Source organism: Melanerpes formicivorus, unplaced genomic scaffold, assembly GCF_026170545.1.
Source record: "Melanerpes formicivorus ecotype bairdi unplaced genomic scaffold, bMelFor1.0.p_v2 SCAF_21, whole genome shotgun sequence".
Taxonomy (NCBI): Eukaryota; Metazoa; Chordata; class Aves; order Piciformes; family Picidae; genus Melanerpes; species Melanerpes formicivorus.
Genome location: NW_027142373.1, coordinates 9105337 through 9128751, shown reverse-complemented (window position 1 = coordinate 9128751; position 23415 = coordinate 9105337). Strand labels below are relative to the sequence as shown.

The 23415-nt window shown below is 45.2% G+C and overlaps 1 protein-coding gene across 7 annotated transcripts in view; it reads right to left on the bottom strand.

Moving 5' to 3' along the window:
• The window catches only part of TNRC6C (trinucleotide repeat containing adaptor 6C), a 339338-nt gene that overhangs the window by 82509 nt on the left and 233414 nt on the right, over positions 1 to 23415 (bottom strand). The window contains exon 1 of one of the 7 annotated variants that reach the window (XM_068151430.1): positions 20174 to 21072. The exons of 4 other annotated variants lie outside the window; for them this stretch is intronic. Coding sequence is in view for 1 of the 3 variants with exons in the window: in XM_068151427.1 (XP_068007528.1) it covers positions 20205 to 20206 (2 nt within the window). In the remaining 2 variants the exon portion in view is untranslated. 2 more of the 7 variants (XM_068151427.1, XM_068151429.1) reach the window with 2 other exon arrangements.

The window sequence follows — 23415 nt, the reverse complement described above, 5'->3', positions numbered from 1 at the left end:
TTGCTCAACTGTTGTTTTATCACAACAGATCTGCAGGAGGCTGGGAGTGGGGGGAGACAAACATATTCTTTACCTAAAAGGGAAACAGACCCTTCAGATTTTGCACTGTTGTGTCTTCAAACATTCCCCACGGAGCATTTTGCCTTTAAACTGCTTCTTTGATTTTCCTTTTAACAAGTTTGTGCATTCTTAACAGTTTCCCTTCTCATAAAAGAAAGAATATTGTAGTTTGGTTTGTTTTGTTCTCCAGTGTTGCCTGTTGAAGGGTGTTCTGGTGTTTGGCTTTTTCATTTGCCAGCCAATACTGATTTTGGTCACTGTAGATGCTTTAAAGCTTACAGAGATCCTGCACAGTGCTCCAGACTAAATCAAAAGCAGCTTCCCCTTCCTTGTGCCCCCAAAACAGTAAACACTGCAGTAAGCAATCCTGAGGACTAAACATGGGTGTTAGTGCCCTTTTAGATACTTCACAGCACTTGGACTATTTACAGAAGTGCCAGATCTGGCAAGACCCAGAGTTTGGAATAGTAGCTGGAGGTCAGGCACATCTGGAAGGGCTTGGGGCACAACTGGGGGACAAAATATCAATAGTAGCATTAGATCTCTCTATTTTCAACACTGAATCACCTTCTGTCATGACCAAATGTTTATCACCAGCACGACTGCTCAACTCAATTTCAAAGGGCCAGCTTTCAAATATTGTACTGTAAACCAACATGTAAGAAACATTTGCTTGTAAGAGCTGCAGGTGGGTATCTGCAACAGGCACTTAACATTGCACTTAAGCAAAGGGCACTGAAAGCTGTACTTTGAAAAGAGGTATTCTAGGACTTCTCAAAAAGTGGTGGCTTACATTGCCAAAAGAAAGAGTTGAAATCATTCCAGATTTGAGTGGAGAAGAAGTCCCCACAGTTTCAGTGACTACAAAGAAACAACATCCAGTCCATTCATCTTTAGTGCTCCCGACCTGAGCCCATTCACCTCCACAAAGCTCATGCCTTTGAGTGAGCTCTCCCAAACTGTCAGACTGTTGCCAAGAGAATTTCTGGCCTTTGTTGTTTGTTTTAAATCTGGTAAATGAAACCAGTCACTGAAAAATAAGGAACTTTCTGATTTCTTCTTGGGAGTACTTAAGAAAAACCGTAACATTGCAGCAATTCCAGAAGACATTTTCATCTCTTTCAAGAGTCAGAAAAAATAAAAATCCACCCATCCCTCAGAAAACAAATAAACAACAAATAAACCACCACAAAAATACCCCAACACCATGGTCACCCTGCTTAGCTTGCAGAGTTAATTCTTTAAGCTCTGACAGTACATGTTTCCCACATGTCTTCTTAGGCCTTTTTAACACCAAGTTCCTTTCACAGAATCATGGAATCCCAGGTTGAAGGGCCTCAAGGATCAGCTGTCCAATCTTTCTTGGCAAAAGCATGGCCTAAATAAGATGATCCAGCCCCTGTCCCACAAACCCTTAAGCATCCAGCGTCAAGGATGAATTTTCATTACCGCCAAGGCTTAATCACTCAGACTGGACTCATAGTATCTATCAGTCAGGGTTGGAAGGGACCACAAGGATCATCTAGTTCCAGCCCCTCTGCCATGGGCAGGGACACCCCACACTAGATCAGGCTGGACAGAGCCTCATCCAGACTGGGCTTAAACACCTCCAGGGACGGGGCCGCAACCACCTCCCCGGACAACCCATTCCAGGGCTTCACCACTCTCATGGGGAAGAACTTCCTCCTCACATCCAGCCTGAATCTCCCCACCTCCAGCTTCGTTCCATTCCCCCTAGTCCTATCACTACCTGAGATCCTGAGCAGTCCCTCCCCAGCCTTCTTGTAGGCCCCCTTCAGATACTGGAAGGCCACAATTAGGTCACCTCAGAGCCTTCTCTTCTGCAGACTGAACAGCCCCAACTCCTTCAGTCTGTCCTCATAGGAGAGGTGCTCCAGCCCTCTGATCGTCCTCATGGCCCTTCTCTGGACATGCTCCAGCATCTCCATATCCCTCTTGTAATAGGGGCTCCAGAACTGGAGGCAGTACTCCAGGTGGGGTCTCACCAGAGCTGAGTAGAGGGGGAGAATCACCTCCCTTGACCTGCTGGCCACACTTCTCTTGATGCACCACGAACATTTCAATTTCCAGTCTTTCTGCCCTCTGAAGGTGGCTCTGTTCTGCCATTTCCCAAGCACTGTTAGATGTCCTTCCCCTCCCTTGTGCAGGTAATACACCATGGCAGAGAATTTTCAAAATCAAAGAGGAGCAAACACTTTGCTCCATTAAAAACACAATGTATTTTATTACCATATTATCATATAAATTACAACATAAGAGGTGGAAGTACCACTCAGAGCAGAAATCTGTTTGGTTTTTGTGTTGTTTTGTTTGTGGGTGGTTTTCCCCCCCCCCTCCCCCCTTTTCATTTCTGAGATTAAAATAGCCTCAGATTAACTCAGAAAATGATACTACAATTTTTAATGGAGTTCCATTTTCAAAACTGATTTACATAATGACACTTCTGAACACATGTGCTTTAAATATGCTTAAAATAGACTAAAGCTCCAAGTGGCCCCTCAGATGGCAACTCTTGCTGTCACTTCTAGGCAGAAATTAGTCATCTAGGAGCCAAACAAAAGGAAAACAATAAAAACATTGCTATATAAAGTTTGATTACGTTGTCAAAGGCTTGAGTTGCAGTTTTACTTCCTGAGCAACAATTTAATCTTTATTACAGGAAGCATGTTAAAAAATGTATGCATACAAAGCTCATATGATTCAAACCAGAAGTGTCTTAAACAAGCACGCTTGTAGGAGTTTGCCTTTTTCATATACACGCATCTGAGGTATGAGAGGCATGGGGGGGTTTTGAGCAGACAGCAGAGTTTTACTGTACCATCAAGTGTTGCTTTTACAGATTGCAATTAGCTTATTAAACCCAAACCTAAAGCAAGGTAGTTTTTTAAAGCTCTCTCCAAATAGGAAAGCAAGAGGAAGTGCAAGTCATGGTCAGAACAACTTGAGCACTAGGTCTGTGCCTCTCCCTGCCTGTTGCAGAAAGGCTTATTAATGCCTTTTAAAAATAAACCAATCTAGGCTGATGACATTTTTGAAGCTGAGAAATTCAGTTCTCCAGTTGGTATCAGACACAGGGTTGTTTTCACATCCAAAGCCACAGCTGGTATTCTGAAGTAGTGCTGATGTGACATTCTAACAGCATTCTGCAAAATGCCTTTTGGGAATATCACGTTCTTAAAGAAACTTCAAGTAGAGTCCAGTGACATGCAAAGCTGTTACCCATACGCTGCTTTATAGTTCAGGACTTTCTGCTTTCTGCTAAACAGAGATCAGTCCCTCTTAGCATCACAGAATTGTTTCAGTTGGAAAAGTCCTCCAAAATCATCATGTCCAACCTAAATACCACCATGGCCATGAAATCATGTCCCAGAGTGCCAGGCTCCCACATTTCTTGAATGCCTCCAGGGACAGTGACTCCACCACCTCCCTGGGCAACTTATTCCAATGCCAGCCTTTTCCTATTCCTCCATGAGACAGCTCCAAGCCTAGCAGCCTAATTGATTCTGTTTGCACACATTTAAGATGCCAAAGGTTTGTCTATTTATTTACACAGGAATACTGACTGGAAAGCCTCTCCAGAAGAGCACCCAATCTTGCTCTACAGATGGCTTCAAAAGGTTTAGACCAGTGAGAGAACAGTTCCCATAGCCTAATTGTGGAATACCTCTTGTCCCTTAAATTCACATCCTTCCCTATGCTGGAAAACCTTGAAACTAGAATTATAAAGAACAGAAATAATGGCACCAAAGCAGGTGACCAAAGCATGCCAAGAAGGCTTTTTGGAAAGAGCTAACAGAGCCATGCATCATTACAGGTGATAACAGAGAGTCTGGACAGTGCTGACATGAAACACAAAGTAATCATCTACCAAGTACTCAAAAGCTAGTGTCATACAGATTAAGACAGAAATGAAGAAAATTACTGTCTTCAGGATCTGATTCTAAACGGCAAGAAAGAAGTGACTGGTGTCATGAAGCAGCCTGAAGGATGGCAATGAAATAGAATGGAAAAATGAAGTGTTAAGAGCAGTGAACACAGGAGTGACAGGCAGCAATTAATTCAGGACACCTGAAAAAGTGTCACACAGGATAAGGAAGAGGTAGATTCTTGGTGATTCTGAGGAAGCAAAACAATGCAGATCACAATGTATAGGAGGAATACTGCATAAAGCAGGAGGTCACCACATCATCAGCAGTCCTTGTTTCACTGACTGCTATAAACTAAAACTCTACACCTGCCTACTGCTAATTCTGTATCCTGCTCCATCTTTACCCAGCCCAGCTCTCTATAACCTTCCCAGAGTAAATACCAGTGAAGTCTAGGACCTGGTGTGCTCTAGAAGGACAGGCTTTTTTCCTCAGTCATTAATCATGAAGAGTCAAGCTGGTCCCTAATTATGAGCTCTCCAATCACCTCAAACAAAAAGAAACCCCAAAGCAGCACCAAAACTAGGTCAAATAAATAGGAAGCAATATGAAAAAACCCAAACCAAACAAAACCCCAGCACAAACACATGGGGACAAAAATAAGTCAAGTCAGCAATGTATTAGCATTGTGCCTAGAAAAAGTAACCATAAATCAACCTTTAAGTGCTTCATTAATAAGCAAGAGGAAACATTGGGTTTGATACTCAGTGGGAAAGGAGGACTGCTGACAGATGACCCTATGAGGGCTAAAGTGACAGTACTTTGCTTTCTGCTGTAGCCTTCACTAAAGAGGTCAGATGGGAACAGATGGTCAACAACCATCTGAACTGGTGCTGAGCCTGCAGATGACGGCAGCTTCCCAGAGGGATTTCAGAGTGCCCTTTCCTACGCAGGGAGGCTTTGCTCCAAGCTGGTGGCAGGAGCAGCAAAGAGCCACCAAGCAAGCTGCTCCTGCCCCAGGATCTCAGCCACTGCAATTCTTCAGCCTGGTTTTCTCAACCCAGAAAGGTGAGAGAACACAGGCCCATGCAAGAACCTCAAGATGTGTTCGGGTTCCTTTTCCCCAAATGTGCAAAGGAATGATCCAACTTCTTAAGAAAACTTCCATGAACTGGCAGGGGGGAAAAAAGGAGATGGACTAAACATTTTGCTACCACGTAGGAAATCAGGCCACAAAAAGTAAGAGGAGCTTAAGAAGTCCCTAGAGAAGTCAGTTGTTTTTCCACTGGCTAGGCCTGATGTAATTCACCATAAGAACAACTGTGCCTAAGTCACTGCAGATTACCTTAAAGCATCAGCAGAACATAGATGGCACTGCAGAAGACCAGGAAACACCAAACACTTTTAAGTTATATGCACAGAGATCAAACCATCAGTAACAGCTGGCAAGAATTTGATTGGGGGGGTGGGGGGGGTGGGGGGGTGGAAATAGCCTGTCTGGGTTTTTTTCCTTCTTCCTAGTTGCAGGTATTTTTGAGAAGGACAACAGGGAGGGAACAGAAGTATTTATTGACTTTTCAAGCCATATGGCAAAGTTTTGTTAACAAAAATGTGGTTACAGTTTTGGTTGGTTGTTTTGTTTGTTTGTTGTTTTCCTAAGAAGACAGGGGACATAAGCTAAATTAAATGACAATAACACACCCATAAAACAATTAACCTCAGCACTTCCACTTCCAAGAAGGCAAAGAATTGATGGATTTATTTATTTATTTTTCAGTGTGCCACATGTTCAGCAGCAGAATTTTTATTAACCACTTTGCTGGGAAAATGTGCACACTTAGTAAGCTGCAAAATATGTCAACCCGTGGGGCTGCAAATAAGGATGGATAGTACTCAGGACAACCTGATAAACTCAAGATGTACAAAAAGAGTAGAGCACAATGCAGTGAGGAGGAGGGCAGGGTGCTGTGTGTGGCAGGAAGAATCATATATAGCAGCACAACACAGGGAACAATTGGCTAAACATCAGTTTTGAGGTGGAAAAAGTATCAGGTATTACAGCAGATCTCTATCCGAAGGCAAAGCAAAAAGGTCACAAATGGTCAGAAATTCATCAGCTGCTGTACTGTGCCCATCTTGGGACCAGGACACAGCAACAGAGATACACATCAACTGGAGAGAGTCCAAAAAATGACAACATGAATCAGGCACCAAAAAGGCATCAGCCCTTGGTCCAAAACTTCACAGACTTGGAATCACACAACTTAAAGAGACAGTAACCCCTTCATTCAAACAGGTGTTAAAGAGACAGTAACCCCTTCATTCAAACAGGTGTTAAAGAGACAGTAACCCCTTCATTCAAACAGGTGTTACAACCAGGAAGATTTTACTTCTTAAATTGCAACAAAAGAGATTTGGATTAGGCATAAAGCAAAATATTCCACGATGTACCATTAAAAACAAACCAACAAAAACCCCAACAACAAAAACTACCACACACAAAAAAGATGACAACCCAAATCTTTATCAAAAAAAATATATTTAGGGGAGAGAAGAGGAAAAATACCTAAAGAAAGCAAGTTTTTGTTAAGAAGTAACACTGATACAAGGCTAGACTGACTCCTGGACACAAAGACAATTAGACTAAAAGCAGAAGGCCATCACCCATTCCCAAAGTAAAAATCCTACAATATTCAGAGGGGAAGAGCCCTCAGTCACATCACTGCAGACAATGTTGTGGACAGGTTACATGCAGAGGTGTGATCATTCAAAGTTCAGGTGTAAAATTTGTTCCTACAGGGAGTAATAAAGGAAGCCTGATGAATAGTTTTGTTTGACCTCAATTTGTAATTTATTAATCCCATGCTTTGGGGTTTCTCACTGTCAAACTATGCCCCTGCCCTGCACTTGTCACTTCTTCAGACATTTATTTGCTTTGACAGGGAATTCCTCCTTTCCTGTGTAACATCGAGACACTGTCCACTGCTAACAACTGTGGGCCTGGTTCTTTGATGCTCCTGGTATCTGGTCAGCTTGTCTTGAAGCACAAAACACAAATCTGATTTCCTAAGATGGAGAGCAGCCCCATTTCTGAAGTCACTTAGAAATCCCTTTAAAGCTCCTGCACATAAATAGAGCACCAATGCTGCCCTGGATTATTTCCTTTTACTCTACAATATAGTTCTGCCTCTAAGTCTTCTTTGTGTATTTTCATTTCTTTATTTGACTTATTGCAGAGTATCTTCACGTCTATGATGCTCTGTGGATCCTTCTCAACTACCTGTGAGGGATTAGACTTGATTCCCAAGTAGTCCCCTTCCAGGCTTTCTTTAAAGCACTTGACTGAGGTGCAGACAACTGCACTCACAACTGAAATGTGTGCAGAAGCAGAACGGAGTTCCCATTTAAAGACACTCAAGAACACACCACACCGTTAGGTGAGAACAAGGTGTGAAAAGCAAAACACTCAAATAAAACACCTTACTGAAACTACAGAGAGCATTTAGGTTGCCCAAGAGAATAAATTACTAATCCTGCTCTTACAATCTCTAAAAAATAAATTGCACAATCAGGAGGCAAAAAGAGCTTATGTGTTACAGACCTTGTGTTTCTAATGTGCCATTTTGGACTATTGGTTAAAGAGCAATAAAACACTGGAAGGACCTTGAAAAGAGTGCCAGCTGCTACCTACTGGAGGTAGCAAGCTCCCACTGGAGGTTTTCAACTCACTCCATGTTAAGCTGTTGTCACCCTTCTTTATGTAGGCAAAGTAAACAACCGCTGCAGTAAATTATAACAAAAACAGAGCAGACTGGATATTTACTATCATTCAGTTAAAGGTATTTCTGTGAAACACTGACTTGGCCTTGCCTTAGCTTTTGTTAGTTGATTTACCAGCTCCTAGAAGTGGGGGGAAATCCCTGGGAAGAAAAAGGCTTTTACAGTTAATCTGCATCCTCAGTTTGTAAGAGGTAAATCAGACATTAGAAGTTCGACGACTCCGTATCTGGGGTTTGTTTTTCATCTATAGACTCCCTTTTGTTCAGTTTCTCCTACTAATGGCAGTACTAGAGTGCAAACGGGGATGCCTGGGGAGATGCATGTTACATCTTCATTACTAAGTAGTGGAGATCAACAGGAGTGGGTCTGCAAAGCAAAACTGTTGGCATAGAGGCCTCAACAGCCACACTATCCCCACATCAGGTGACTTTATTACTTGAGACTAGCTCCAGTCTGCTCCCAGGTACCAAATGCCCACTTGAAGCAGGGAAAAATTAACTGCACCCTTGGAGTACGTCATCCAGTGAAGTTCTGCTTAAAGGGAATCCAGCTGTTGCACTCCAGGACCACTCCATGATGTCAAAGCACAGCAAGTGAGGACAATCAGAAGGCTTACTCAAACAGGGAATTCTCAATCCAAATGAACACGCTCATGTAGATGATCCTATAGGGTGTGAAACTGCTGTCACACCAGTTCACCACCTCTTCTGTCAAGGAGTTGCTCTCCACAGTGCTCCATTCTGGGGGAATGTCAGTAGTTAAGAGGGAAGTCTTGGCATGAGCTAGAACACTGTACTTGTATGCATTTCAGGCACAAATTACACCACAATTTGCTCCCTCAGCCTGCTGACAACACCCCAGCACAGCTCATCTCTCCCATCATGTGCACCACTCAGGCTATGCAGGAACCAAGACAAAAAAACCCAAAGAACTACTATCCAAAAAACCTCTTTGCATTACATTTACTACTCAAAGCAGGCTAGAAAGAGCAAGAAAGATGCTATGAACAACATCTCACCTCCCCTAGCAAACACAGACCTACTCCTCTCTTGGAAAAGTAAGCTATAGACTGAACAGTGCAGGTAACTAGATTTACTTTCACAGCCTGATATTTACCAGCAGTTGATGTAGCATCTGGTCCAGAGCTCTTCCTCAGGCTTCCTGAGACATAATATGCAAAAGAGAACAACTTTGGAATCCAGTAGCTCAGCAAGAGTGTGGCTTGCTTGTCCCTCCCCAGATACTATGTCTGCTATTTTGGTTTCTCCAAATACTTAGAAGAGCCCTGTGCCCGCAGAGGGAAAGCCCCACGCTGACACACTGTCCCACTCGGGATCACCACCAGAAACAGAAACCACTTACAGACAAGTTTCTGGCTCAAATGATTTAGCTGGACTTGAAGAACATGGCAGAGGAGCACTGCTTCCTGGAGCAGCTGCACAGGGATACTGAGAAGCAGGAGGCCAGGAAATAGGAACAGGAGCAACAGCTCCACAGGATGTTTTGTCACAGCACAGCCTCAGGCTCTCTTCAAGCACTGACACTCCCAGGAATGGTGACTGGAAGAGTCAGTCACCTGTCCAACAGTACAGGTCAGAAGGGACTGTGTGTGCTGCAGGACAGATGACCAGGAACACTGCTTCTGTGCAGCATACCCTCACACCCCTCCAGCAAGCACAACTAAATCTTTATGCTGCTTTCTTTAAAAAAAAAAACATTAAAGCAAGTCTGCATAACTACAAGGATGGAGCATTTTGCCAGCAGGATTTCCAACATCTCTGGTCCTCCTGCCCCCAGTCACCATGCCAGCACTCAGCTGTTTCTGAGCCAAATCACTTCTATCAGCAGGAAAAAGCACATCTGACTCACTTATTGCAGAAGCTGGAGACCTGGCTGACGCTCTCACACAGCTCAAGCGAGACAATAGCACTTACAGGGTCAAAGAGTAGGCAATAGAAGTTATGCTGAAGAGAAGTATGCTCACAATGCTGTTCTGATGCTCATTCTGGGAAAAAAGTGGTGCCAACACATTGTCAAAAGAACCAGCTCACAGCAGCCAGAGCCACATGCATCCATTGGGATGTTCCTGAGAGGTTCAGGTGTGATTTAAATGGCCCAGGAAGGTGAGGTCTGGAAAAGATACCTCTCCTGCAGCACAGTTCCTGCCACAGGCACACTGTAAAAACACCTATGTGCTTCCTTTGCTCCTGTCTGCAGGCAAGGCTAAGAGTAGCACCAACACATGCCAGCAGCATGGTGAGCAGCAGTAAACACTAGACATGTACCTGTCACTTGACTGAAGCACAGACCTGCCTATCTGAGATGACCTCCTGAGGTCTCTTCCAGTCTTGAGTTTTCCTATGATATTCAAAGATAGGTGGCAGGAGCCTGCAGACACCACCCTCTAGGAAAATGCATCCTGCAGAGACAGTGGACCTCTGCCACCTCACTACTGAGACATCCAGGTGCCACCCCAGAACATGCAGAGATGCAGGACATTGCTGCAGCCCCAGTTCCAGGAGGCTCATGGGGAGGGACCTGAATAAGGGAGTAAAAGGACAGTAACCTCACAGGGAGGATGTATCTCAAGACCTAGAATTATTACAAACAATTCCAACACTATCCCTCACACTGTAGAGCTCAGGACAGGCCCTGCCAGCATCACCAGCAATGGTACAGGGACACATAGCACCAGTGTGTGCACGGTGTAGGGCATCTCTGAGGTGCACACAAGCTAGGTTGAAGTATAGTGTGTGTAAAGCACAAGATGCTCTCCACACATGCTGCCTTGAAAGCTGAAGTTCCATCCCACAGGATGTACCACCTTTATTGTACTGGCTCCCAGATACAGGCTGAAGTTAGGTTGAATGCATGGCTCCTGAGAGAACAAGGCAAGATAAGATGAGAAAGGGAAAACAAACAACAGAACTCCTCGTTGTAGAAAACCAGAATGGAAACTCATGTAAAGGGAATATAAGAAGATGGAGATTAAAGTTTTTGTTAGATGTTTGGGGTTTCTTTTAAGATTTCAGAAGGCAAAACCCACCATTTCCTCCTCCTGCATTTTTAAATTTGCTGTGTGAGCTCATTGAACATTCAAGTTGTTGTCTTCAAGTTTTCCAAATACCATTCTATTTAGAGGCACTGTGAATAGGGAATTCAAATTATCAAATGAATGAAAGAAGAATTCTTAGCAGGAACCCTGGTGAGCTAATCAAGAGTCACAATAAAATGTCAGGGGTCCTGGAATTCTCTGCAGGAGGTTAACACCAAATTTGATCCCAGTCAAGGAAGACAAAACATACTGTAGGCTAATAAACTGTACTGAAAGTTGTGCACTACAAATGTGTAAGTTTAAACACAAATGATAAAAATCTGCTTGTTTTGTGTACATTGCATACATTCTTAGTGTTTATCTACCAAAAAAACCCTCAAATCAAAACACTGTCCACCATGATCGTTTCATTACACTTCAAGATAGTACACTTTGAAGCAATTTAGTGTTTGTTCCACTGCATCCTCAGCTGCAATGCTGCAAATTAAGACAAAAGCATAAATAAGAAACCTTTGTTACTCTGGACCCTGTCTTCAGGCTGGGAGCTGACTCCACAAAATTTAGAAGGCTTATTCTGTTGTCCACAATTAAGGAAACAGGTCCAAGGTAGCACCTTTCCCTCAACAAATCCACCAGAGTGTAAAAGATTAATTCCACGCTGTTGAAAAGGTGATTCTCACTTCCATTAAGTTAATCGAGTTTCAAAGCTCTCACTTCCCCCACTTCACTTTTCTTAGTAAAAGCATCTGGATGCCAATTCCAGCCAATAATAAAGTAGAATATCAGAGCCACCATCAGAATGGGCCATCATCCATTATTCAACTTAGCAAATGAATAGCGGCTCCGTGGGGGGAGGAGAGACGGGGTAGGGGGAGAGAGGGGGAAAGGCAACAGCCATAAAAGATCTTCCAGAGACAGGAAAACCAGTTGCGATAAACACCACTTTGGAAATCAATTTAAGGTCAATTATGATCTTGCTAATAACTATTTCATGCCTTCAGTTACTCCATGAAACGCCATGGGGAGCATGTATTCTCAGAAATAGATCCAAAACGTCTCCAAGTACGTTATCTGATCAGCAGCTGCAGACAGAACACCAGAAAGATCAGCTCTTGCTGGTCTGGATGCTGATAGAGGAACGGGGAAGGAGAGGGTGGAGGGAATCACAGTGTCAATGCAGATGGACTGCGAGAGCATTGCAGTATCATCCAGATAACAGAGAGATTACAGCCATCAGTCTGAGCTATTGGCTACAAAAGCATGGGGGTTTGTTGTCACTGCAATATTTCACCAAGACATTTGTGAAGAACACTGCCCCTTCAGAAAAGCAAGAAAATATTAACACTGAGGGGCTTTTTCCAGCAACTCATCGTGTAAGCATCCATCCACTTACACACCCTTTGCTTTAGTCAATTCTCAACACACAAGTGTGGTAGCAAAGACTGACATCACTAGATAATGCCCTGCTGGTGCCCAACGAGACCCATTTAATTTGGACTGCTCTTTTGCAAGGGTGCAAGACTTCTGCAAGTTTGATTAGAAGAATGAAAATAGGAAGAATTCTACACTCACCAAGCTCCAGTAAGTCCCATATAATAACATCTTTCACCTGAAACAGTGCTATTTATGCAGACTCTCCTCCTCAATAGCAGCAATTCTATTATTGTGACAGACCAAATTTAGTTCCACGCCTGGATCAGACAGCTCTTTGATGATGATCACACTAGAAGATATTTAGCAGCATTTAAATTGCTACCACCAGGCTCTTCTTCCTGATCAGAAGATGCTGCATTTTCCATATTCTTTTTTTTTAAGGCTTAAATAGGTAAAACACACACTACTTCATGGTTTGCACTGGCTAATGGTATGCAAAGAGAAAGGAAAGCGAAAAGGCAGGTTATGAGCAGATGTGATCAGCACTCACACCAAGAGGTTATTTTTAACCAGTAATTTTTTTGCAGCATCACAAAAGAACGAGGTGCAACACTGTGCACTTAACAGCATTACAGCTATGACACCATAACCAGACAAGAACAATGAGATTTGCAGCGATGTAACACAGCCAAGGAGTAAGGGACGAGCTTCCAAGTGGAGCATCCATTTCAAAGCTGAAAGTGTGGAAAAAATCCAGACAACACAAACACTGGAAGCAACTCTTCCTACATTAAGCAAGGTTGTGTAATTGATTGAAAACACTGAGAGAAGAGGAAAATTGAGACCTACAGATAGAAAGCACACTGTCAGCAGAGGGATAATGAAGAACCCTACTCCAGGCTGGCTTGGGTAAGTGTCTTACTGGATTTACACACACACACACACACACACACACACACCCCATTACTAGCACTGTAAACACAGCCTAAAGTTTTAAACTTCACATTTCATATGAAATATCTTCAAGGCTACTGTAAACATATCTTGAGTTAAAGCAAAACCACAAGCAATGCCAAAGACCACCTTCTGTGGCCTTATTCTAATGGCGTCATAAGAAAATGCAGTAAAATGGCAGCCAGCACACTGTGCATCTCTACAGCTGATTTCCTTTATTGTGTGTTCTCGCTGAACTGTTTCTTTTCTCTGGAATGGTTTGTGTTAAAGCACTGGGCTGATGCTCTTTTGTTTACCGGCTACCGTGTGAAAACCAGCATCTCCGTTGTCAGCACCAATGACGTTAGCATCAGCAATGAAAACATTTTGGAATGCTGAAGAACTGAAAGACCTGAGAGCCCGAGACTGGAGTAGGACCAAAAAGCAGAGTGACACGCAGATATCTGGCCGAGCTTGAAATAGACTTGGCAGGAGTCAGTTTCTACTAACAATCAATATGTGTACACACTGACCACCCAGAATGGAATCCCAGCCACTGGGAGCACTCTCTATCCCTCAGACAAAACAAGGCTCTTCCTCTTCTCATTGGGAAGTCTTACAAATGCAGCACCAGGCAAAAACTCTACACTGCAAGCAGACAGCATACAGAGAGAGCACAGGAAGGGAAACAGGGAATAGGAAGGGAAACAGAACATCTAAGAAAAAACAGATATGCCACTCTAGATGGTTCTTGAGTGTCCCTTCAGAAAGTCGTCAGGGGAAAATATGCACAGACCCCATTAGCAAGAAGCTGGGGGTGGGGACAAAGAATGGCTTTGCCTCAGAAAAACACCCAAGGGCAGCCATAAAACACTTTGTAGCCCAAGGTGGTTTTTCCCTTGCGGTGGAAGGGGGGTGGGTGTTATCTTTTCCTAAATGAGCCTATAGCTGGTAGTTGCACGATAACTATTTTGAGGCCTAGAAACATATCTTTCTCTGGGGCTTAATTACCACAAAGGCTGCCAATCGATTTGACAAGTCAATTTTTCTCTCAAATTAAAAAACAAAACCAAAAAGCAACCCACAAAACCCCCACCAAAACTCATTCTCTAGCAATTCCAAGCTTACTGCTAAAAAAGCCCAAACTGCCAAGGGATGAATTAGCTATTTTTAATACAAAGCAATAAGCAATTGTTAACGTTTCTCATGAGCAAGCTTCTCAAACACAGAGATTCCTGATGGAAATCTAAGCAAATGGGCACCTAGTTTGCTGGTTTTTAAATGGATGTGCATTTCAAAACACAGAAGCAGCAAGCTGCAGATAGCTGTTTATTACAAATGACTTCCACCTCCACAGCCCTCAAAGGCAAACTATAAAGCTGTGTGCAAAGCTAGACAATCTGGGCATCCAGCCATAAAACATCACTGCAGCAGCACAGATAACTGTTCTCACTCTCAAGCCATCCTTGGCTGTAAACCCACAGGGAAGAGCTCCAGAAAGCAGACCTCACTACCATCAGAGCTCCTAATACTTGAGGAGCTTGAATTACAACTACACTCAAAACCTCAAGACTGAAAAATTACAGTGCTGCTGATTCACATCCAGGGCTAAGACTAAAACTAGCTCAGATTTTGATTCTTAGTACCCCTGAAGGATGAGAGTTAAGAACAACTAGCTATTGGACAGATGTCTTGAGTGGAGGACAAAAAGACGAAAGAATTGGATGCATCTTTTAAAGTGCTGCTGGATTGTCTGCGAGTGATACAATCTTTGATGGAACCTTAAAAGGAGTACTGTATTCTGTGCCAGAATGGTGCTATTGTGACCAAACTCAGATGTTTTTACCATGTGCAGGAGACTTCAAAACATCTTAAGTGACAAGAAAGGAAGCTGCATAAAAAGTTTCAGAAAACAGTTATATCTGCATATGGGAATCCACAGGGAAGTTTATCATGATTAAATAATTATAAAATGAGTGTAAGGACATCCACACTTAGTAAGGAAGATATAAACCTAAGCCATGCTTTTGGTAGACAATTTTCACAAATAACTCAGATACCTGAAAGAAGATCAAATAATACTTGGATTCCTCTACTTTCCTACATTACACATAACCATCTTTCATTTTACCACTAGCATTTACCAGTGAAGAGACTGTGTAGAGCACATAGATCATTTAGTAATGCGATTTACTGTCACTTCTAGATCATCTCCCCATTCAATAAAGTATACTTCTCTCCTAAATACTATCTGCCTTGGCTGATATCTTCATAATACAGCTGAAAACCTCAAGCCATTATCACTGGAAGGCATCAGCTGATCCTAAATTGGCTAGACTGCAGCGTCACAGGCATTTAAGAGGTTTCCTTATCATTCATCTTTAATAGTAAGGGATCGACGGGCTCCTACCTGCAGCTTCTAGGCCAAAGGGAAACCTTCTAATGGTATTACCATTATCTTGTAATCTGAATTTTAAACAATTAAAACAATAGCACTTCTGTGTTGCACATCTCTGCTGTAACCAAAGAGGGTAATTTTTTCGTCAGTTCTCACATTCAAAGTCCCACATAAAGAACTGATTTTTTTTGGGGGGGGAAAAAAAGCAGCAACACAAATTCCACATTTAAGCTGCTGCACCTCCAGAGCAGCAGCAGCAGCACAGTGACAGGACAGAAGCCATCAGCAGAGACTATTTTCATTATTTAGGAAAGGTTTGGCCCTTTCAGTTTTAAATCCGCGGTTCTGGTAGTCAATAACATCTAGCAATTCTTTCCAAATGAAAGCCTCTTTTTATCGAGGCGAAGGATGGCTCCACCCCTGACCTCCTCCTCCAGCTTGTTTTGGAAAGGGGCCAGATGACAGCATTTGGAAAAGCGCATGTTTATCTCGGCACGGCCAGCTGCTAAGTTAACATCTTACCCCTTCCCACATACACCAGTCTTAGTTAAGTCTTAACAGCTAAAACTGAAAGTAAAGGCTTGGGCTTTGAATAACAAACTGAAGAGGGAAGAGAGAAGGTGTCTGAATAGACTGTAAAAGTACAGGTCATGTTGAGTTAACAGCAGGCACTAAATCCCTTACAGGACTAAAATCTTCTGGCCTTTCTGAGTGAAGAGAATGGGGGGGGACAAAACACCACAGTAATATGAGGGTTTATTTCTAGGCTAATTTAAAGCGATACTTTCCATAAGTTTACCACTCAGCAACAGTTTGCTTCAAGACACAAAGAGATTACAGCCCCTGCTTGACAAAACCTTTAACTTTACCAAGGTTTATTGTCACTCCAGCTTAGAAATGTATGGAACCTTTCAGAGTGCCAAAGGCTCTTCAGATTAAAAGTACTCATGCTCAATTATGTTATTTTTCATATTAAGGGGTTTTGCATCTTATTGTTTTTCCAAGTCTTAAAAAACTGCTTCCAAAAAAAAAAAGATAAAATTCTCTTCCTTCCCTTAAATATCAGTAAAAATCACAAAGTCATCTAAACCTTAGCGTGTTACTTTAACAGGAAAGAGAAACTCCAGGAAAAACCTCCAAAATTAAGCCAGAGAGGTGGCTTTTCATTCATCTCAGCAAGCTTCAGCAGGCTCTGCAATCGCAGATGAGGGAAAGGTAAACCTCATTCCATTCCCAGGAGGTCTGAAGCACGTTTTGAAAGATACAGAGATGCCAGGTCAAGAGGGTGAAACTGACCAAACGCTTCCCAACACCGAATCAGGACCCAAGGGCAGCATCCCACAGTAAATGGGTTTGTAGTAGCACAGAAAGGGCACAGACCAAAGCAGGCTCTCCACAAGTACCTTCGTAACAGGCGGGACTAGCACCCTACATCAATGACAGCCCAACCACAAAGTAATCCATGTCCTGTAATAGATGTGCGAGCACTCATGAACCAGTATAGAACACATCACCCGGTTGCAGTCAGCTTTCAGACCCATGCATACCGACACTTCAATTTGTCACTATGAGAACCCACACATAGAGAGAACAGAAACACTGATAAATGCTAAGTATTTTAGATTGCAATCCAGAGGAGCTCTAAGTAAAGAGGTTGGTCTGCTCTGACTTTTTCATTACTAGAAACAAAATGCTTAGCCAAAAGTACAGAATATTGCCTCAAACACAACCTCTATTATGCATCACTGAAGCAAGCCCTGCTGCCAGGCTCCAGCGGTTTTCCTGATGGCAGCACCTCGTCAAGGGCTGAGACCTTTTCATTGCACAAGCTGTGCTAGTCAGGTAACATCGAGCTGGAGAAGATAAAGACATCTCCTCTGCAGATAAGGACAAAGTGACATAAGGCATTATGACACTACTGCTAAGTGCCTTTAAACAATCATGTTCACTAAAAAAAAAGTTCAAATTAATCTGACTTGCTGTAGCTTTCTTCATAGTCTCAGCAGTCACAGATTCAGGAGCAGCAAGGTTACCCGTGCATAGCAGCCTATGTAATCTCACCCCAAAAAGCAACCATCAGTCCTACAAATTAAAGAACAAGCCTCCCACGGGGTACAGCACTGGTATACAAGTCTGACACTGATGCTCTGACGTTCTGGAAATAATCCCAGGAGCCAGGGCAGAAACAACAGTGCAGCGCGTCTGGGGACAGGTTCCTCCACACACCATTTTGAGCTCAGAAATAACCCACTGGAGCAACCAGACAGATATCTATTCGAGGAACCGTAATTACAGAGAACTATGCCCATCTGCTCAGCACAGGTTGCACCCACTGCAAGTCATCTACTACTTCCTTGGAAGGCAGAGGGGAGCAGCAGTCAGAATCAATGTGTATCTCTCCACTACTTTCCTGAAACGATACTAAAAAAAAGGAGAAAGCAGTATCCGATAGGAAACGGTATTTAATCCCCCAGCAGAAGGCGAACCCAAAAACCCCAGCTACCAGATGCAACTAGAAGGAAGATTTGAGAGACATTGCTTTCTCCCGAAGCAAGATCCAACAGCAGTGCAGATGTTCTGCTCCTGGACTGGCATTGTCCTCAGGTCTACAGAGCATCACCGGCATCCACCTGATTTAAAGCTCTGCATCACCCACTAACAGCGGGATTTATTGGATTTTTAATTGCCCTAACTGGCCTAATGTCCAGAGCAAATTTCAGTATATCCATTAGGCTAAGTTCACCTGATACACATACATGCATACGAGAGGGAAAATAGGCAACAGCCATGGGGATGACGTACTGAAGCTCATTTCTAAATTTAAACTGGCTGTTATAATAACGCCGTCCCACAGACACGCTCGAGTTGTAGCAGAAAACCAGAGCAGCCACAGAGGAAGACAAGCAGTATTGGATTTAATGCAAAAAGAGAGGGGAGGGAAAAAAACCCAATTGAGTGCAATAAATCCCATAATTGGACCTTCAACTAATTACATATTAAGAAGATTAACCTTTGACACAAACTTGTGATGCAAACAAAGAAGATTCAAACAATTAATCAACTTCCAGTGTTTCAAGATTTCTCAGGTTAACAACTGAACCCTCCCCATTTTCTTCCCCCTTCAGCGTCGCAGTCCAAAGCATCAACTCTAACGCTCTCTCTCCCACTGGAGGACATTGCAGGTTCAGGGAAGACCTCTCTCAGAATACTCCAGAGAAAACTGCAGTAGACCCCCCATAATCTCGTTACAGGGGGAATAAAAGGTATCTAGAGATCTTAACTTTTAACAGCAAGCAGCCACGGAGGACAAAGCTGGAAGCTCGGCTCTCTCCCAGCAGAGCAGCACTTGCCGACCATACCCACACCACTTATCTTCCAAGCTTGAGATCACTCCCAACACGCTCCGCAATAATTTTCACACGTGTTAAGTTATAAAGCAACTGCATACGGTGATGTCTGCGCCAGGATCACTCTTAAAGTGGCACCACCTATTCACCAACGGCACTTCTGTTCGCTATTTTGCACGCAACAGCTATTGGAACAGGGAAAAGGCACGTAGGAAAGGACTGAATTAATTCTAATAGGTTAAAAGAGGGGGAAAATATTAGTATTCCCGCAAGCTGTGCAAAGCAGAAGATACCTGGTAAAAAATAAACGCATTCTGAAGTGTTTTGGGGGTGTTACTTGCTTCACTTACTAATAAGCATTAAAAAAAATAAAGAGATAATTATCTTGTTTTAGACTTGGGAGCAGAGGAGGCGTGCACTGGCTAAGCTGGTCTTGTCCACTGCTAACTTCTACTATGCCCAGACGAAGAGAGGCTGTTACCCCTTCTTACCTTTTAGTCTTTTCTTTATGGGGCTCTTTGGCAGCTTTCGATTCAGTCTTGCTGTAAGGAAACAAGTGAGTATTTTGTCTACCGAGCAGGGGTCTTTCTGACGTGTTCCTTTCTTACTTTAATGCCTTTTGTTTGTTTGTTTGTTTTTTTGTTTTGTTTTTGTTTCTTTAATAAGTGTACCCGTAATTTCACGAATCTGAATAAAAATCTCACACGGCAAAAAAACAAAAAGAAAAGAAAAACAAAAACCACAATTTTGTTGTCGTTGTGGTTTGTTTACCACCCCACCACCACCACCACCCCCCCCAAAAAAAAAGGAGGGGAAAAAAGAAAAAAACAAAGGTCTGCCACACAGGAGAAAAATAAAACACAAAACAGATCAACAGGAAAACACTATCCCAGTAGAAAAGCAAAGAGCTTCAGTGTTATCCAGCCCAGAGGAGAAGTGCAGCAAAAGCAGGTCCAATTCCCAAAGAAGCTTTTGATTTCCAGTGAAGAGGGGAAAAAAACAAAATAGTAATTGGAAAAAAAAATAAAAGACCAAGGAACAAAATACACCTTCGAGTCCCCAGCTAAATTTTTGCACGAGTGTGTCTTAAATACAAGTTTGTTTTTTTATGTGTTGCAGCAAAACCCACGAAAGCCAGGATTTGGAGTTGCTCGGGATGAGTTCTCGTGTGTGTGTCTTGATGTGTTCTCAGTCCACATGGAGGAGCATTTGAGGGTTGTTTAAAAAGTGCAAATTAAAAAGAGGAACTGGGACCCAGGAAAAGAGTTTTAAGATGGATCCCCCCCCCTTTCCAAAAAAACCACGAAACAAAACCAAACCAAAACCAAACCAAACCCACCACGGAGCCAGGGGGGAATGCGGAGTCTCACATGGGCTCCGGGCAGGAGGGTCCCGCCGAGTCTCTGGCTCCAGGAGGTCCGCGGAGGGGCGGAGGATCCGCCGCAGTCAGTCTCTCGGGGCGGAGGATCTGCGTCTCTCTGGCGGGGACCCGGCGGAGCGATCCAGCAGCCTCTCGGGCGGGAGGAGGATCCAGCAGCCTCTCTCGCAGGAAGGAGCGAGCGCGGGGAGGGGATCCGAGGAGGAGGATCCAGCAAAGTCTTTCACGGAGAGGGGGGGGAACGCGACGGGGGGAGTGGGGAAACCCAACAGTCTGTCTGCCTCGCTCGCACAGGGGATCCGGGGGCAGGAGGAGAGAGATCCCGTGGGCTCTCTCCGTCTCCTCCGGAGGGATCCGACAGAGTCTCCGGGCGGGGTGGGCGGCGGGAGGCTGCGGCAGCGGAGCCCCTCGCCGGGGTGCAAGAACCCGGGCGCCCGTGTCCCCGGGAGGAGGCGGGGAGCAGGGAAAGCCGGGAGCCGAGGCGTCGGCGTCTCCGCAGGGGGCTGCAGCAGCGCCTCGGGCACAGTCGGTCAGTCAGCCGGGCTCGCTGGGGTTGAGGGGAGGGGGGGGGGAACCGCAGCGACTCTCTCCCGTCTCTCCCGCTCGCTCTCGCCTCGTCCGCTCGCAGGCAGGCGGTGCCAGGCTCAGTGCTGCCAGGCCGGTCCCCAGCTCCTCCGCGCCGCCGCTGACGCCGCCGCTACCGCCACCGCCACGGACGCCGCTGCTGCAGCCGCCGCCGCCGTCCTCAGGAGCAGAGCTGCTGCCACCGCGGCCATTTTGTTGCTAACTGACAAGAGCCCCGCCAGGCAGCGCGAGACCGCGGGCAGGCTTCGCCGCGCACTCCCCCCTCCCCTGCGCGCGCTGACCTCAAACAGGAAGTCGCCCTCCCCCCCTCTTCTCCCCCCTTTCCCTTCCCCGGCCCGCGCGCGGCCACGTGACAGGGGAGCCCCCGCCACATGCAAATAAGCGCCGAGGACCGAGCCAAAGAGCGGCCGCGCTGCGCGCGCCCGGCCCCGCCCACACTCTGCTCCCCCTCATCACCCGCGGCGGCGCGCGCCCTTCCGCCGTCGCGCGCAGGCCGCGTAATCCTGCGGAGGGGGAGAAGGGCCCCCCGAAAAAAGGGTGCACAGAGACTGCACACACACACGCCCTCCCCCCAGAGAAAGGGTACGGGGGTTTGCAAACACACCACCCGCCCCCCCAAAAGTGGTGCAGAGGGGCTGCACACAGACACACACACACCCCCCCCGAAAGAAAAGGGTGCAGAGGGGTTGCACATACACCCCCCTCTGCCCCCCAAAAAGGGTGCAAAGGGGCTGCACACACCCTCCAAGAAAGGGTGCAGAGGTGCTTGCCTTCCCCCCCAAAAAAGGGTGCAGGGGTGCTTTTCCCCCAAACAAGGGGTGCAGAGCTGCTTCCCGAAAAAAAAGGGGTGCAGAGATGCTTCAACCCACACACATGCACAAAGGGCTGCAGAGGTGCTGCATAGAACTCCACCACTACCCAGCTGCAAAATAGTGTTGGTGCATTCAATTCCCACATGCAACTGAATGTTGGAGCATTTCCACTCCCCAGTGCAAAAGGGCAACCCTCCCCCCCGCGCTTCCATACAGGGGCCCCGAGCTGGGGCCACTCGGCGGGGCGAGCACAGCTCTAAAAGAGGCCGGGAAGGAGCGGGGGGGGGGGGGGGGGGGGAAGGGAGAAGGGAAGCGTGCAGGATGTGAAACATGGTTCAACCGCACCCAGGGGTGCCCCCACCCTCGCAAGGTCCCTTGTCCTGAGAAACGCACTCAGCTGGCTTTGTGTGTACCCTCTGCACAGCGACACAAGCATGTCGTGCTGCGTGTCTGAGTAGATACACCCCCGTGTAGGTATGCACCTCTATGTACACAGACCTTTGGCTGAGATTACAGGTGTAGATGAAATACAGCCCAGCCCTCCAGGACACGCTCCTAAACATCTTGGCTGAGCTGTGGCAGGCCATGGCAGGGGATGCCCATTCCTACCAAGATGCCTACTAAGCATCATGGCAACGTGTTCAGTGAGCTGGGGGCTATGAATTATGTGCCCAGAGAGGGGAGATGGCCATCCAGCATTCCTGAGGGACATCATCTATTTGGAGGTTTGAGAAGAAAGTCAGAATTGACTCTCAAAGGAGCACGGGAAGAGTGGAATGCAAAAATTAGTCAGTTTTGCTAAAAATTGCTGTGTATCTGTCTTTCAGCAGATCATCCCCCCTTCTGCAGTGAAGGTTTAGGGAGATGTTTAGGGAGATGTTTAGGGAGATGTATGGCAGTCTCAAACTTGGATCTTTATCTGCCCAGGCCATTCCTAGTGGTGGCATGGTGGTGTTGGGTTTGTGGTTGAACTTGATCTTAGAGGTCTTTACCAACCTTAATGATCCTATGATTCCCCTGTAGTATTAACTGAACATAGTTCACAGTGTAGGGCATTCACTATGGAGAGTGGGCTGACACGCACGTCACAGGAGATAGATGAAAACAGGAGAAGTATGGTCCCAATATGATTTCTGTTCAGATTTGTGATGCTGTGCACCAAAACCACCCTGGCAGTGCCTGGGCACGCACAAGCAGGATCCCGAAGTCCCTTGACCACTGGAGGGAGCCCATATTGTGCCAGAATGCAGCAGAAAATACTACGTGGAAGACAGGGGAAAAAAAATACATGTATGAAACATCAGATCATTGTAGTCAGAACAAAGTGTCTTCTCCAGGTCAGACCATGATCTCTCCATATGCAAAATGTTATAGAAACCAGTTTTAAACTTCCCCTTACACCTCATCAACACAAAGAAAGGAAAAATAAGATTAAGAACAAGGCTGGGGTGTTTTTCCCACATTTTCTAAGCCAGTCTGACACCTTTCACCAGGAGTGAATTCATACAGCGCGATGGTGGCTGACCTGGAGCAGAGTGAAAATGCCCTTGTGCTTCCTGACTTGTGCAGTGCCCAGAGCAGCCCAGTGCTGCTGCAGGAGTCAGTGCAGCTCCCTGCTTGCTCTTCTTAGTTAAATGTAGGTCAGCACCTATAGACTCCTTCCCACAATCACCACCCCAGAGCAGCAGGAGGTTGCCACACTGCTGCTTTCGAAAGAGATTTTGTTCTGATAAGCCACCAGCTCCAAAGAAGCAGAACTGATAAAGCCACATGCCCTTTTTTGCCTGCATATGGCACAAGCATCCT